Raw genomic sequence first — 18842 nt, 5'->3', positions numbered from 1 at the left:
TTTTTTTTATATGAAAGGTGTATGTTACTTACCTACCATTAAAACGAATAGTACAATATGTTAACAGCAATTCAAGAATATTAACAGTTCAGTTCAGGCTAGAGATTCTGTAAATTTCAAAAATAATGTATGAAAATAGTTTAAAATAATAAATTGGTAAATAAAATGATACAAATGGTTTTAGAATACAAACAGATCATTATTAATTTATTTACATCTTAACATAGATGAAGAAGAATATGGTAGTCTGGGGATGTACAGGGCTTACGACCGTCATAAGCTTGGTTAGGTGATCACTTTACATACATTTACCAATTCTACACACGATTGACAGTCACACTACTCAAATTTTTTAAACTTCTAGATATATTGATCAAACTCGTAACACAGTATGCGCGAGTTCACAAAAGCCATCTATTTGGACATACTCAAAATGTTGTAAATTATCAACACAATGTTTATCAAGATTCTGGGAATAAATTAATCCTCGAAATTATTGTGTGAAAATAATTAAAATTAATAAATAATACGATTTATGGAAATGGTCGTTGTGTGCTTAATTTTTTTACTCGTGTATTTTTTGTTGTGTGCTTTGACTTGTTCCCTGAAGTATTATTGATCGTGTTCTTAGAACGAGTAGAAAACAAACATCTACCGTCCGATACGACCTTACCGTAGTCATGTTTATCACTTCTCAATATTAAAATCAAGAAAAAATACTTTTTGCTGTCGCTAGCCAATATATGCACATCTGCATGAAACGCGGGGGCAAATTTTCAATTAATTTATTTTCATAAAACGAAAACAAAAACGATTTGACGTAGACGACTCATTATATTACTTTAATTTGCAGCTAACGGTAATATTTTATTATACATGAGGCATTGCATCAAGTATCAGTCGCCGTGACGTAGTTGGGTAGACGCTCGACTGCGAAGGCTTTGCGGATTCGATTCCCACCAATTGCAAAATAAATTCAAGAAAGATTTATTTTCAATTGGTCTGGATGTTTGTGATGTATTTTTCACATTTGCCTTCCCAATCCTTACTATCATACCTGCAGTAAAGCTTATGAAATAGACGCTTTGAGGGTTATTTCTTTAAAAAAATTAAATAAAATATGAGCATTTTTTATCAACGTAAATTACAGAAAAATAAATTAATCAATTTATTAATAGGTACTAAATGTATGTAATTGACACAGAGAAACTCGTCTTACACGGTGATTTAGCTTGCTTAGCCTTTCCAGGAGTACAATAATTGATGTCCGACTTTCTCTGGGGAGTGGGTTGCTTTTACAATAAATATGTTTTTTTTTTTCAAATAAAATCTTTGTTGATAGAAATTATGAAAATCTATAAAATCTTTGAAAAATTATAAAATCTTTGATGATAGAAATTATGAAAAATTATTTAAATAAAAAATGAAGCTCACCATCTCTAGGTTTAATTTTATGACTTAAGTTAAATACAAATATCCACAGATGTTATTACTATACAAATTATGTACATCATACCAACTGACAGATGGTATGATGTACATAATTTTCACAGACAGAACAGACTTCGACGTTCATTAACGTCGATAATCCTTTGAGGAAAATTCGCACCGACGTTCATTTCTGTCCCGGAAAAGTAAGTACTAAAAAGCTAGTTTAATTACTGTATATAATCTTTAACGGTTTGTATCTATGTAAATAAAAATTTGTGAATTGTTAAAAATCTTATACCTCCTTAAATTCACGATTGCTTTGAAATTTTGACACAACGTTCAAACACGCGCGTGTTTTCGAATACACATCTGACAAGATTTTTTTTACCAGCGACTTAAGAGTTTTTTTTACTTCAATGGTAGCACCACCAGTTGAACGTTACTGTAACTCACGCAACGTGACAGGCAGACACCGTGATTCTTGATAGCTGCTGTCACTTAAGCATTATCAATGTTTTGGATTGCATTGTTCTTTAAAGATTTTTCGTTTTTTCATTACTTCATAAACATTTCGAAATTAAACATATTAGAAATATTTGCTCTTTTTTTTACCAAACTGAGCTACTTTAACACATGGACAAAATATATAACACACCACATCATCATATCTATCTATCTATCTATCTATCTAAAATATGCATGTAAAACGGGGACTAACGCAACTGAGTTGAAGTCCCAAAAAACTGGATTCAGGCTGCAAATAACCTCCTCTTGCGATTAAAAGCTAAGCGGCTGTACTTAATCACAGTAATTTTAAATTATTTTTTAAGTAATCAATTCTTAAAATATGTTACAACATTGAGAAAATATAGATTGAAATGTGACGTCACAAATATGAAATCTCCATTACAAAGTTTATGGATAAATTTATTATGTCCCCTTTAATACTGGTTTGTAATAATAGATTTTACAATGTTTTATGACTGTTTTCGTAGAATTGACAATTATGATGTTCTGGATAAGGCCCAAAAATATTATGTAACAAACAAAAACAATTTGTTATTGGAGCCTTTACGTGCAAGTGTGATGAAAGCAAACTTAGAATTGTGCACGAAATCAGAAAATCTATATTTAACGCCAAAATTAATATATTTTGAAAATGCACAAAGCGTGCATGTAAAAATAATAACGAATCTAACCCTCTTAAAATGATGAAATGATATCTTTTTACAAAACGATTGAAAAATTTTCATACATATCCTCAGTGATTTTTTTATTGATAACAGAGACAAAGCAAGTTTTATAAACGTCTGGGCATCAAAAAGGCTTACGACCCGTCATTGGCTTATTTGAGTGATTACTTTATACATTGCATACTATTTGCAATCTACCCACGATTATGACAACCATAAAACTTTTTTTAAATATGGGTCCATTTTTGAACGTGGATAATTTTAAATACGAATTTTCTTTTAGAATTATTTCATATTGTCACCCGTTTATATGCCTTGACATCTATAAAAATATTTTTGATCAAGGAATATCAATAAATGATCTAGATAATGAATAGTCCATTCTGATGTTAAATTCATTTTTGTACAAAGATTTTAACACATAAAAATATTAACAATTCTGTTTTTGTAACTAGTACCCTTTATATGGAAACACGATTCTTTTTATATTAAAAAATAGGGTCATTTCACATGTCGCTCAATCCTTTCAACAACGTCATATGTCAAATTCGTCAATTTTCAGTTTAGCATATTTTCGGAATGCCTAGATTATGTGCTACATCCCTTTAAAGCTACATATTTTTAACTTAATATTTGCACGCTACAGGGCAGAAAGTGTTATTTTAGCATTTTAAAGAAAAGGTATTATATATATATTTTTTAATATTCTAAATACTTTTCAAATAGAGAAAAAACATTCAGGTTATATCTCAAAAGACCTGTTGCATAGTAAAAAGTAACATACATTTTATAATATTCTTAAACTTTAAAAACGATTTCCAGAAAAATCTAGTTTTTTTACATATGACGTTGTTGAAAGGAGTGAGCGATGTGTATAATCCATTCCATCAGCCACTTGAGTATTCAAAAGTTAACTTAAATTAATTTAATTTAATGTTTGATGCTAGTATATTTATTTGTTGGCTCATTTATTGTTATTTTTAATTGATAACAAACGAGACTAGTCAAACAAGTTTGTAAGAAATAAGGCATTGGTTCGGGTTAAACCTTCTTATCTTACTATATCGTCAGCTTTGTTGTTTATATTATATATTGATGCAGTATTAATCAAGAAAAGGATTTGATGGTCATCATGGAATTTTAATGGTGGATGATACCATAAATTTAAACGAGGTGTATACAGGTATATATTTATGCTTTATACCTAAACTATTATATGAAAAACCCATTTATGTTTTATAAAAATTGCAACTCCATTATAAGACCTTTAAAAAAACTAAAATAATCGGAACATGATAAATAAAAAGTTTTTCATAAAATATTATTTACATTGCTTTATTTTAAATGCATCTCTCATGAACGCATGGTGATTATTTAATTTTTCTTTATCTCTTAGATATATATATATATATATATATATATATACTCTAATCACCCTCATCTACTTCTATTGGTAACGTAAATTACATAAGGGCAGAAAATCTGTGATTATCGCAAAACTAAGTATACACAAATGCACAAAACATACATTACAAAATAACGATACCGATTCAAAGAGTTTAATAATTTAGTCATATTTCTCAACTTCAGGTGCCATCCCAGGGTGATAATATATAAATTTAATAGTGAAAAATTCACTTATATTTATTTTGACCCCCCCCCCCCTGGAAATCGAACCCCAGACCTCCAATACGTTAGGCAAACGCGCTAACGACTATACTATGGAGGCGGACGAATATGTGTATAATTGGTTTGATACGTACAATTCGGAGAATTTTATTTTGTACCTGATTAAACCACGCTTCTGTCAGCCCTCCACAGTTGCTATGTGAATCTTTCTTTAACTGATTTTATATTTTTCTCAATCAATAACCAAAGGTGTAATAACAATATTGCAGTTATTTAATGCATTGTAAAATATATTGCATTTAATCACAATTGAGTCACTCCAATTGGAAGTAATGAGAACGAGTTTTTCGAAAGTCGAAAGTCAACTTTTTATTGGTAAAACTAGAACCCGTTTTACAATAATAACACAGTTGAACTTCGACATTTGTACAACTCGACATACGCCTTATCGAATTTGTTCAACTTATTGAATAAATATGTAAAATTATAAGATAGTTTGTCCTCGTTTAACATAAATATAATTAATTATTTTATTTTCAAAGTATAATTTTGTGTTTTGTATAATAATATAAAGTTTTTTTTTATATCGATTGTCATATACGATTATGTATAAACGATATTATCGATTGTCAAATACGGGAGTCTGGAATGAATTTATTTTATTTATATAGTCTTCGATGCTCGTTCGATTTACTAACAAAACTTGATATTTCCTAAGATGAATTGTTTTTGAGTCATCGCTTTAAAGAGCTATCATAGGCACGTGAAATATTGTGTAAAAATATTGTGACATATAAAATTTGTATTAGTTATATGCATTTAATTCCCAAATATCCATATGTTGGATATACTAACTAACTAAATATAATATTATAATTTTCCTTAAAATCGATTCACCAAAGATTTCCAACATGCCAAAATAATCATTGGTATACCCATCGTTCTCGCTATGTGATTGGTGTCAATTTTTATAAAATAAATAAAAGTCAAACCAGTTTCAATCAGCGTCTTGTAATTTTTAGGGTAGATATGTCGCTCACTCCTTTCAACTACGTCATATATCAAAAATTGTAAATTTTCAGCTGTGCATGTTTTCGGAATGCCCAGAAATGTACTATATCCCAGCAAAAGCGGCATATTTTTAACTTTATATTTACCCGCTACAGGGCAGAAAGTGTTGTTTTTGCATTTTGAAGAAAAGGTATTATTTAATTTTTTTTTTATATATTTACTAAATATTTTTCAAATGGATAATAAACCTTTAGGATTTACCTATAAAGGTCTGTTGTACAGTAAAAAGGTCAATAAGTGGCTTGATATTTATTTTTAATACATTTTACTATTATCTTAAACTTTAAAAACGATCTCCTGAAAAATCAAGTTTTTTGATATATGACATTGTTGAAAGGAGTGAGTGATGTAGGTACTAAACTTAATACAAAAATATTCATAGTTAAGTAAGTAGACGGGATTAAGGAGTGCATAATTGAGTGAGCTGTAATTTAAGAGAGATTGGAATCGTGGAGATTTTATTTTTATTATTTCTGGGAATAGGGATGATATTTAAAATAGGGGTATCACTTCCATTTCCTTAGTTAATAATGTTTATTTCCTAAAAATTAAGTTTGTTTTTTTATATGCTGCATAGGGCACTGCATCATATTAACGCAGTTTTATCTTGATCGTTAACACAAGAGGGAAAGGTGATCAGCCCTCCGCTTCAGGTACCAGCCCAGGGTGATATTGAATAAATATAAGAGTAAAAATCGCTGATATTTATTTGACCCCCCCTGGGAATCGAACCCGGGACCTTCAGAACGGTAGCCGAGCAGTTTCGCCTTGTTATGGCCTTTTCAAACTAATATCATTAATGACATCAGTTTTAACAAGGCAAAACAATTGTCACAAATTTTATTTCTGTGTTTTTAACAATAAAATACAACTTAGTAGACTAAAAAACAAATGTTTGATTTGAACATTTGATCTATACATTAAAATGGAGTTCTACAAATTAAACAGCAATTATTTTAAATTTATTATATTAATTAAGTTTATAAAATTTGCCACAAAGTATCAGCAAAAAACAATTATGAAAAAAAAGTCAATTTAGTTATTTTCCCCTTGTGACATTTTATCTTAAATTTGAAAAAATCGTAAACCAATCGAAGATCTGAATGTTGAAACAATTATGTAATTTTCTGATGCAGATGATCTAGTTTTTTTCCAGACTCTCAACCTCAGACTCTCATTCATCATCGTCAGGTATCTCCATACTTGAGTGAACAACAAAACCTCTGCTTTGCAACTCTGTTCCAAGGTCAGCTCGGGTACTTTGCGTCAGCTTGCGTGACGCGCACAGGGAAAAAAAGAAAATTAACGCACGATCGCTTACTCATTATAAGAGGGGAAAAAATATGTGGCACACAGAACCATTTCTTTTGTAAATATTTTTTTAAATTTACAATATTTTTTATGATATGCAATAAAATAAATGATTATTTTTCAAATACTAAAAGGTGACAAATATTTGAATTTAAAAAAAGTTTAGCTTCGAGATTCTTTAATGATTTTTCAACTCCAAAATGCAATACTTAGCAATTTCAACAAAACTTCAAATATTTGGGAATTAAATCGGTCAATTAACTCCCTAAAGAAAAAAAAATAGTAGATTTAAAAATTCTTAAGAAAAAAATTAATGCCCATTACATAAAAATCTATAAAAAATGTATAAAAAAGACTATTACATTATACCATTAATTATATAAAACATTAAACCATGAGTGTAAGTCCCTCTCCAAGCACAAGAGCTCAGTCTCTTTTTTGGAGAGGCACAGCGAATCTAAAACTAAAAGTTTGTCATATGTATAAATGTTTAAAATGTATTATATTGTACTTAAAAATGTAACTATATTAAATAAATAAAAATTATAAAAAAATTATAATTTAGCACTTTTAGAAAGATTAAGAATCTTTACATTTTGCAACAATATTTTTTTACGTAACATCGACATCATAATTTGACAAATTTAAGAATAAACTTCTTCTTCTTCATCATCTTTTTGTAGGCCTTGTGGCCTGTTTTTAAGAGGGGTTAGCCTCCTGCCATGGCGATTCCCAGCTATCGACCCATCTCTTTGGTGGTCTACTTGGGAGTCGTCTACCATGGGGTTGGCCATACAGTGCGATGTGGGGGAGTCTGGATGGTTCCATTCTCCACACATGCGCATACCATCGTCTCATTCGTTGCCTTCCCCACCTAACGACATCTTCGATCTCGCATATTTCCCTGATCCTGGCGTTTCTTATTCTATCTAGAAGACTCTTGCCTGATATGCTTCTTAAAGTCTTCATTTCTGACACTCTAATCGCGTTTTATATAAATAAATGAAATAGTTAAAGAATAAACTATTTAAAATAAATACATACAAATTTAAAAAAAAATGAAAATAGCATTGAATTAAGAAAATCTCCATCTATCCGTTTCATCATATAGTTTGCATTATTTATTTTTGGTTAGTGTTTTTCGGATTTAATTTTTAAATTAAAGATATATTTGTATTGAATTGAAAACAATAAACTACGTATTTGACACTTCTAGATAACTCACATGAGACACTTTTATTATATGGACATAGACTCTGTCATATTGAGAGAAAAAAAACATCGTTTGATACTTAAGCATTAAAGTGCAATCATTTTTGTTTTCTTGTGTGTGTAATAAATTAGGATTGTCGATAACTTCTTCTCAGAAAAACTTGTTTTCGAATACCTACATAAGTTGCATCTTTTTGACGTATGTGGGAGTAAATCTTTATAAAACATACTTCAATATATATTATATTATTTCCTATTATAGAACCTATCTTAAAATATCGTCTGTATATACGTGAGATAAGGTGGCAGTATTATATTAAGTCGTTTTATATAAAAATATCAAAATAATATTCAGTATAATCATTTCTTAATTTTCAACTATTGGCATTGACTTTGTTGCTATTAATTACTGTCACTTATTAGGAAATAATTGACTATTTGTTTATTTAAATGTTTACTCGGTCAATGTTTAAAAATATCATAACTTAAAACTGTTTTTTTTTATTTTTCAGAAAAAATTAGATGAAATCCCAATTTGTCGAATCGTAATGTTTTTTTAAAGATAAAAAACGTTAAAAAATGTAATCCCATGTTTTATACAAAATTTATGTTTTTCAAAAAATTGCAAAAATATGCACTTCTGGGTGTATACATAAAAGAAAACTGAATTTATTATTTAATATTTCATGGTCCAAACCGCGCTTAACTGTAGTAATACTTTTATTTGTAATAACTTATTTTTTCATTTTTAATTAAGGTAATTTACTTGGTAAATACCACTTTTTCTTAAAATCTGTTGTGGCACGTGTTTCGATGAATTCCGCATCAATTTCAAACAAGATGTTTAATTAAAAATAGATAGATATTACCACAGAGTGACTGTCGAATCAATTAATGTAAATTTTTAATTATAGGAAAGCCCACTATCATAGTGTAATTGTTAAAATGTCTGGCTCTAAATGTTGGTGATACTTTTACTCATTTATTTATTTAAAAATTATTCTGAACTAGAACCTGAAATGCTAGACTGATCATCATGCCTTCATAAAATCAACTAACAAATATCTATTCATAACGGTGACCTATGCACCATTCACGTAAAAGTTTCAAGAAGATGAAGATTTTTTTAAGTAATATAAAACTAACAAGAAATAAAGTAACACACTATTTTTCTTTAAAATGGAGTAATTAAATTTAAACAAAAAGAAGTTAGAACCCTTTCTCTCTAAGGTGTTTATTTTTCAGTTATTGGCGCCTTGTCTTTTAAATGACAAAACAAAGAGTGATTGATAATACAATGTATGATAATTAACGTAATGATTCAATAAATCGTGTTTAAACTTTGAACAGTAGTACCTGCCTGGCGTTGGTGTGGAAAAAATGAAAAAAACCAGTCAAGATTGCGTTTAAAAGCTTCTCAGAATTTCATTTACATAAAATGGGAGATGACCGACTAAGGAATAATTATCATAATATTTTTATTGCAAAAAAATACTGTTCTAAATGAAAAAACGTGTTTTCAATACGACGGTAGTGCATGTTCTCCAAATCAATTGTTTCATCACTTTTAATGTGTATTTTGGGAACTTAATAGATGAAGATAATCATTTATATTATTTTTGACATCTAAACATGAAAAATATGAATAGGAATATGAAAGTCTGGACATTTTACAACCGTCATAGGCTGGTTTAAATGATCACTTTACACACGTAAATAAAAAAGTGAAGTTCTAGTGATTTAAGAACAATGCTTCAAAATTGGTTCATAAATAGAACTTCCAAGAATTTGAGTAGTGTGGTTGTCAATAATGGCAAGAAAATGATTTGGCAGGCATCTGTAGTTGTCTAAAGGAGTTTCCATATCTCACTTCTGATTCTATCTGTCGAACGAATAACTAACAATTTGTATACTTATGAAAATCATTAATAAATCAATCTCATTAATTCACAGCAAACAGTATTGTGACCTTCTAGTGTAATAACAATCAAGAATAAATAATAATCATTGATTCCCTTGCAAATATGACTCTCCTTATAAAATAATTATTTCTTTATAATTCATAATTACGCTTGAGTAATAAAACATAATATTTATTACTTAATTGCTTTATGTATCCAGGTTTTCATATTCATTGTATGGATCTCTATTTTAAATACATTAAATATTTTTATTTTTTAAATATTTATTTCGTAGTCCATATTTTATTCCTTTTCTTACTCTCGTCCATTTGTCGGCCCAAATGGTGCATAAGGCACTGCATAATATAAAACAGCGTTTTGTTGATCTTAAACTTGATAGAAAAAAGTAATATGACTTACAAATTACATGGATGTCAGGGTAACTTACTTGTAGAACAATATTCCAGCATTTTTCATTATTTTACATTTTTCTTATTATAAAAAATATGATTTAAAAAAACAAACAATAATACAGATACAATAGAAAAATTTACCTACTTATATTTATATCATACTATACAAACATATGTACATATGTATGTATGTATGTGTATATAATGGAACGCATAAACTAAGCAATTTATATGTAAAACGTTCGGATAATGCAATAAAATTGTCATAATTTAAGTGATTGTAAGATTTTTTTCTGTTTTCCATATATAGGAGCGATTTAAAGTTTTTTTTAGTATTTGCGTCATTTATTTAGTTGAAGGCATATTCTAGTTACAATAGAAGAAAAACAGTAAGTTTTTCGTTTAAAAAAATAATTGAAAATCTATAATTCTTTCCTCACTCATTCGTTCCAAATTTCCAAACCTCTCAACACACCTTTCTTAATATTTATCGATAATGCTAACCCCAGTCTTTTTTTTCTTATTTCACCATTTGAACATCTATCATACATCTTTTGCTCCCCATTCGTCTAAGAGATCGCATTTTGACTGCATTCAATCTACTTACTCCTTATTATTCCAACTTCGTGTTTCACTTCTAAACGTTAGATTTGGAACCAGGATTCTAGCTTTAACAGATAGATTTTTATTTGATTTTACTGATTTCATTCCATTCGCTATGTTTCCAGCATCACTCTCCTTTCTTAATATTTTAATGTCTATATTTTTTATGAACTTATTTTTTAAATATATTTATCCTTATTTTGCTGGTTTCGGCGTCCCTCCCTTATTTATTTTTAATGTGTTTTATTTTTCTTAAAAGTTATTTTTAATAGTGTTTGACTTCGCCTGATATAAACTCAAATACACTTATGAATATCTTTGAAATCCTCTTGATTTATTTCATATATTTTATTTGATGCTTTACAAAAAATGAAACAAGTTTTTCTTTCAAACACAAGTTATCAATTATATGTTACAATATATTTACACAATTTTTAATTTATGGTAAAAAAAGGTACATTATTTATTCATAAACCTAATACTATTGTGTAAATAACACCTTAATATGTTTACATAAAAATATTTCAAATATGTTATTATAGATTAGAAAATACATTTTTTTTTATAATTCATGTTTTTGTTTAGCTGTCGCAAAAATCGATGTGACGTAGGAATAAATCGTTATGTATGATAAATCCATGTTTTCATTACATCAAATATTATGTTTTTGCATTTTTTGTATGAATTTTTTTAATCACTCATTATTTATCTGAATTTGGGTTACTGCGGATAAATGTATGATTTTTTTTAAATTACTTTTAAAAGCATATATATATGTATATATATATATATATATATATATATATATATATATATATATATATATATTTATATATATATATATACATATATATATATATATACATACAGAGAACTTAATATCAGTTTATTTGCACAACCATTTAAATAAAGTACGTTTATTTGAAAGTATTTTCTCCGAAGTATTATTTTTCATAAGACAAACATTGCGAAGTGTTGTTTATTTTTCAATAATGACTTCAATTTCTTGCAAATCTCTCTTTGTAGTGTACGACATACTGACGTACTTAACACATTCTGAACTCGTAATGTGTGTGCACGGTTCCGTAAATCACACATACATACTCGTATAATACAAAATGGTTTCGTTAATCATACAAATACTACTACATGGTTTCCTTAATTACATACGTAATACTACTTGGTTTCCTAACTCACACGCGTAAAACACATGGTTTAGATAATTATTTAATCTAGTTTATGGAATAAGCAATTCATTTGCTACTCTTTTATTAATACTTAATACTGTATTTTAAACACACCCATGCATTTAATTTACTCTCCATAAATCAATAAGAATGCAGAAGAATAACTTTATAAACATTTTAATGTATTTATATACATGTAAATAAATATATGTGTATATATATATATATATATATATATATATATATATATATATATATATATATATATATATATATATATATATATATACATATATATGATATACAATGATATATGAAGTAATAAATTTCGAATCTCTTGATTTAATGTTTATTTATTATATTTTTCTACAAGGTTACTATGAAGGATAATCTGCTCTGCCTTCTTGTATTGGTATGGATGAGTGCCATTCCCACTACCCTCGCAGAAGAAATACCAACTTCCACATACAGCACGAAGTACGACAACGTGGACTTGGACGAAATTTTACACAGTGATAGAATGCTCAAGAACTACGTAAACTGTCTCCTGGACAAAGGGCGCTGCACTCCTGATAGCTCTGAACTTAAAAGTACCTACCTGCCCTTAAAATTGTTTTTAAATATGGTTGTGAAATAAATCTGTAATTTTTAATGCAATGAGTAATCATGTTAGGTGATTCCATTTTCCCAAAATCAAAAATGAATAACTAAATATGTAGAAACATGTAGGCACGTACCTACGTCATGTATGAACATATCGTAGTCGTACAGGAGAAAGTAACCAACTAACAAAACGTAAAATGTTCAGGAGGGTCATTTAAGTCACTTTAGCTTGGCAAGAAAATAAACATCAATGCAGTTATTCATTTTTAACAAGTCAACATAATATACTTCCAAGTTTAAAATCCTTTGGATTTTTTTAAGGGCAACATCAAGCTAGTAAGATATCAAATAGTCAATGATTACGTTTTTGTAAAAAAATGCACTTGGTCACTTTCTCCTGTATGACTACGATATTTGTATATTAATAATTTCATTTAATGGATTAGTCCAATTTATAATAAACATATATATATATATATATATTATTAGTTTCGTAATTATGTAAAGATTATTATTTATCCACGATTTGCTATGACTCATACTATGTATATATAATGGAAAAAAATAGAAAACAAAATTTTCAAAAATATATAATTTAACAATGCAATGAAAATATTTAAAAAATGAAAAAAAAACACAATCAAATTAATAAGAACAGATTTCAAGAAAAATATTTTTTGGGTGAGTTGCTATTAAACTCAACTGGTGATGATGCCATTGCAATAAACAAAAATTAACAAAAAAAAACATTTTTGACCCATCATCTGTTGTATTGGGCACTTCATTGTGGGCATGTCAAAACCTTATTTAAATTTAACAATCAACTCATTATCAATTATCGTAACAAGACAATCTGCTTTAATAATAATAAAAAATTAAAATGCTGTTTTTTTTAAAGAAAATCTTCCCGATGCAATCAACAACGATTGTAGCAAATGCAGTGGAAAACAGAAGGAAGGATCTGATAAAGTCACTCATTACCTTATAGACAACAAACCTGAATGGTGGGAAGAACTCGAAAAGAAGTAAGTACTCGAGAGTTAACATTATCATATCGCTCACTCCTTTCAAGAACGTCAGAAAACTTGATTTTTCAGGAGAACGTTTTTAATGTTTGAAAATATAATACAATGTATTAAAAATAAATATCAAGCCACTTATTGAACTTTTTACTGTACAACAGATCTTTTTAGGTAAAACCTGAAGGTTTTTTCTTCATTTGAAAAATATTTGGTATATTTAAGAAAATAATTAAACAATACATTTCTTAAAAATTAAAAAAACGATACCTTCTGCCCTGCAGCGAGTTATTATTAAGTTAAAAATATGCCTTTTTTCTTGGGATATAGTAAATTTTCTGGGCATTCCGAAAACATACACAACTGAAAATTGTCGATTTTTTTATTTATGACGTTCTGAAAAGGAGTGAGCGATATGCTTAAGATATCTTACTATATATGACTAATATTATATTTAGTCCGCCTCCGTAGTGTATTAGTCAGCATACTGGGCTACCGTACTGGAGGTCCCGGGTTCGATTCCCAGGGGGGGGTTCAAATAAATATCAGTGAGTTTTTCACTCTAATATTTATTCAATATTACCTTGGACTGGTACCTGAAGCGGAGGGTTAATCACCATTCCTTCAAAAGTTTAACGATCAAGATAACACTGCGTTTATATGATGTAATGCCCCATGCACCATAGGGTGCGGATAAGGGTTTTAAAATATTTCTTTAAAAAACTGTGTATTAAATATGTCTCGTTATATAGTCTCTATGGAAAATTGATTTTTTTATAAATGAAATATGGAAGTGATTTAATACTGTATTATAGGCGCACATGTATACAATTATGTAGGTCTCAGAAATTTACTTCACGAGACTTAAAAAATTACGCTATGACTCACAGTAAAGAAAAAAATAATTTATTTTACATTAGCCCATACTCAGCGTCCAAAAATATCTTTAAAAAAGTCAATAATTTATTTTAAAAATATATTTTTCTTTCAATTACAGTGTATCTACGTATATAATAATATTTACATAAATTATCTTATCTGCTCAAGCAAATCATGTGATTCATCTGATTATGATCAATTTAAATGTATCGTACGTCAAAGAGTTTATGGTTTCCGCCTATTGACATTATTTTCTAAATTGAATCATATAATATGCATAGTGGTTTTTCAGAAATAATACTATGTAATTTACTTGAAAAATAAGTACATTTTAAGGTTTTTTTTCTCAGTCTTAGACATTTTCTTTAAAATTAATTTTTAAAAATCAATTATTTTTTATCACTTTATAAGATGACAATACTATCATAAGACAAGCTCTGACGTAGTTACGTAGAGAATTAACTTAAAAAATGGCATCGCAAACTTTTTTCCCGCCAACTGCAATATTGCTTTAAAAATGTCAATTGATTTGGATATTTGTGAAGATTTTTTTTAAATGTGTTTTTTTACGTTACCCCATTTTATCTATCATATTTCTAGATAAGCGTCTCTCGAATGGAGAAATCGCAATTAATAAAAAATAATATGGTCCTAGAATTTCCCTACCATTTCACTCACAGTTTTTTTTTCATGTAAATCAAATCATCTTCAAAATAGACAAATATAATAACAATATGTACGTATATTTATTAATTTTATATGAAATTCAATATTTTTGTTGTTTCCGCTTTTGTTTTAGATACAATCCTGATGGTTCATACAAGAAAGCTTATTTGGCCAAAAATAATGAAAATCAAAAATAAATACAATCTGACAATTTGATAAAAAATATCAATTAAAAAATGAGATATCAGTTTTTTTTTGTAAGATAAATAAGAAACAAAATTATTAACATTTGATTTTTATTTCTTCCCTAAATTTTCTATGTTCAACAAAATTATTTTTAAATAATCAATACAAAATAAAACCAACTAACTTATCTTAAAACTGCTTCCCCGCAGAGGTAGGCAGAGAGAATAGAACGCCCCACCAATCTGTCTTTCCAAATAATCTTCGTCTTTTCTACGTTCATGGCACTTTTTTGTGACAGCTGTTTCTCTTTGCAAGAGCATTGTATAACTGGTAGTTGACAATGCATTTGTGAGGTTATTGAAGATCACATAACAAAGCTACCAAAAAATCAGTATCGTAAATAATTTACAACTACATTTATAGATAAATTCAATTATTGTATATTGATTTATATAAATAATAATTAATTATGAAATATCGAAGGGAATTCGATAACTATGTAATTTGGAACTATTGTTTATCGGGGGTAGGCAATTAAAGTAAGAAATAAGGTAAGGAAGCCCTACTAGTAAGGTAGGGTAAACACTTTTTTTACCTACATGGAATGCACGCCTGTGGTATTTATGTATTTATACTAAAATATATTTAAAATTTGATACTAAAACTTGTTTTGGAGGTAAAATATTTTTCATTAATTTAATTATAGCGACCTCTTTAGAAATATCTAAGAAACACTTTATAACCAAAAATAACTAAATTAAGGATAGATTCGAAAATACTTGTAGTCATATACAAGTATCTAGTTTTTATGGAAACAATTCATATTAAAAATATCAAATCGTTCTTAAATATCAATTTTAGTAATTTTTATGATTATTCAGTAGGAAATTATCTTTGGAATTATGCATGTAAAGTAAATGTTTCTATGAACGAAGTATATGTAAATGGTAACTAGGCGAAAATATTTGCGTTTTAAATAGAAGCGAGAAAATTTTCATCAAATCTAACGCACGGGTAAGCAAGAAACCTAAAAATTTTGCAAGAAAAATTCATACAAAATAAGTTGATATTATTTTACACATACATAATATACATAAATAAATGCAAGTAATAGGTGACTTGCTATGCTTTCATAATATTTGTTTAATCTAGACTCTCTGAATAATTCGTAACCAAAATCTGAACAGGTTATAATATGAAGAAATAAGTCTTAAAAAGCTTTCGATTCAGTTTGCGAGATGTCGTTGGAAATGAGGAGAATCAAAATAATGAGAACGTATGAAAAAAAGATGGATTGCAGAAAACCGACCATATAAAGATCATATTTAAAAAATATATAATTAACGAGAATTCATATTATTTTTTGACATCTCAACATAAATGAAGAAGAATATGGAGGTCTGGGTATTTACAGGGCTTACGACCGTCATAGGTTAGTTAAAGTGATCACTTTACACATGTGTAACATTCATCAATTCTACCCATGATCGACACCTGATTCTACCCATGATTGACATGATTGACCACACTTTTCAAATTTTGGAACTTCTAGATATATTGATCAAACACAAAACATAGTATTTGACTTCATCAGAACTTCACTAGAGACATCTATTGTAGGATGAGAGAAGCTTTTTACTAAGCAGAAACTCTTTAATTTGTATGTGAGGTCCGAATCCTGGATTATATTCACATACTTTGAGAAACACTAGAAAATATCATTTTTTATTTTTTTAACTTATTTACAAGATTTTGAGTGTGTCCAAATACTTGTTCATAAATTAAGATAATCTCTACAATTATAACTCCTCATTGGAGGTTATCCATATTTGTGGACACACTCAAAATGTTGTAAACAAATTATTTTACATAAAATATAAGCTAAATACAAGGATACGAAAATAAAACAGCTAATATCTAAATATGTCAAGTTTGATTGTAGTACGGTGATTAGTAATTATTTTAATGAAAAGTATTTTTAATGAAAAAACATGCAAACAACGCATCAGGAAGTTATTGTCATGAATTGTTTTAATGGATATTGTTTTCTTCATTAAAATCCTAATTATTTAAATTCACACGATCACTGTCAATGTCATCGATTTTAAAGGTGTTTAAATACCTGTTAAAATTTCACCATGAACTAATTTCCTATACCCAAAAAATCGGGGGTAACCAACATGTCTGTTCAACAACGTACATTTTAAACATGCTGTTCCATCCATTAAAAAAATTGTTTTAAATTGATTTTTCGACAAAATATCTCATTAATATATATTTTATTTATTTAATTCAAAATATATATATAATTTTACACTTTATGAGGCTTGTGTTATTTAAGAAACTAAATATAAGCAAAATATTGAAGTCATATTTTAATCCTCCGCCTCCGTAGTATAATGGTCAGCAGGCTCGGCTACCATACTGGAGGTCCCGGGTTCGAATTCTAGAGAGATCAAATAAATATAAGTGATTTTTCCAGTCAAATAAAAATTCAATATTTCCCTGGACTGGTAAACGGAGGGCTAATCACCTTGCCTTCATATTGTATGTTGGCAATCAAAATAACACTGCGTTTATAAAATGCAGTGCCCTATGCACCATCGGGTGTAGATGAGGGTTTGAAAAAAAAGATATACAATATCCTAAGAGACTTACAAAAATAAACGAGTGCGCTTTACAAAAATGGGCAATGACATATTTCTTATAAATTAGAGTTTCGGCCCAAACGCATACATCTTTAATTAATAAATTATGCTGCTTGTTTCTCAACAAATTACGAGTATCATAATACCAGTCGTTTGTCAAGAGATCGCCGTCCACCCGTTGACTACACCTGAAATAAATGAATATCAACTCAGTGGTCGCTAAATACCAATTAAATACATATTGCATAAGGCAAGGTATACGTGTTTTTTTTGTTGATAAGTATCTTTTTATACCAATCTTTTCTTATAATCGTTAGTTTTTCTCTATAATATAACAATGAAAAAAATATTGAAATATTATCAAGCCGACCCTGGCCTAGTATTATTTTATATGTAAGATGACTATATTTCTGATTTTTTTGTTTTGAATATTCATAATTGCTTAATTTAGGATAATATGAACATAAATTATGAATGTAAATAAATAAGATTAAAATTATATGCTATCATACATAATTATATAGCCACCTTTGTAACGCAAAATTTTACCGATTTTTGTAAGGTCCCGGATTAAAATGCAAATGAATAGTTTTAGTGATTTTTCAGGCATATTTTTTTTTTTTTTTTTTTAAATTTAAACTTTTTTTATTTATTTTTTATTCACCTAATTTTAGAAATGTTGGTTTGATAACGTTTCCAATCTAAGTATTAGTATTGCTATGCAAGCGAAACTTTTTGATGGATTTATCCTACGCATTTTGGATGTTTTTTCGTTGAAAAAAACTTGAAACTTCTTGTTTTTTTTAGTGGTATTCAAACTCAAATTTCCCAAAATAAATTTATGGTGGCATGGTGTGGCATGTTGCGCCATTTTGTTAAAACTACAGCTC

General features: G+C 28.3%; 2 protein-coding genes across 2 annotated transcripts in view; one reads left to right on the top strand and one right to left on the bottom strand.

Moving 5' to 3' along the window:
* LOC148301718 (allergen Tha p 1-like) overlaps positions 1-18842 on the bottom strand; it is a 128279-nt gene that overhangs the window by 18604 nt on the left and 90833 nt on the right. The window lies entirely within an intron of this gene.
* Positions 10515-15387, top strand: LOC148301724 (ejaculatory bulb-specific protein 3-like). The gene is made up of 4 exons (XM_088272822.1): positions 10515-10550; positions 12325-12541; positions 13453-13579; positions 15252-15387. The coding sequence occupies exons 2-4, from the start codon at positions 12331-12333 to the stop codon at positions 15313-15315; spliced, it is 402 nt and encodes a 133-aa protein (XP_088128948.1). The 5' UTR covers positions 10515-10550; positions 12325-12330; the 3' UTR covers positions 15316-15387.

Source organism: Brachycentrus maculatus, unplaced genomic scaffold (genome assembly GCF_059751285.1).
Source record: "Brachycentrus maculatus isolate JH-2025_06_01 unplaced genomic scaffold, ASM5975128v1 h1tg000527l, whole genome shotgun sequence".
NCBI lineage: Eukaryota > Metazoa > Arthropoda > Insecta > Trichoptera > Brachycentridae > Brachycentrus > Brachycentrus maculatus.
The sequence above is the reverse complement of the archived record's forward strand: the minus strand, read 5'-3'. Positions and strand labels throughout refer to the sequence as shown.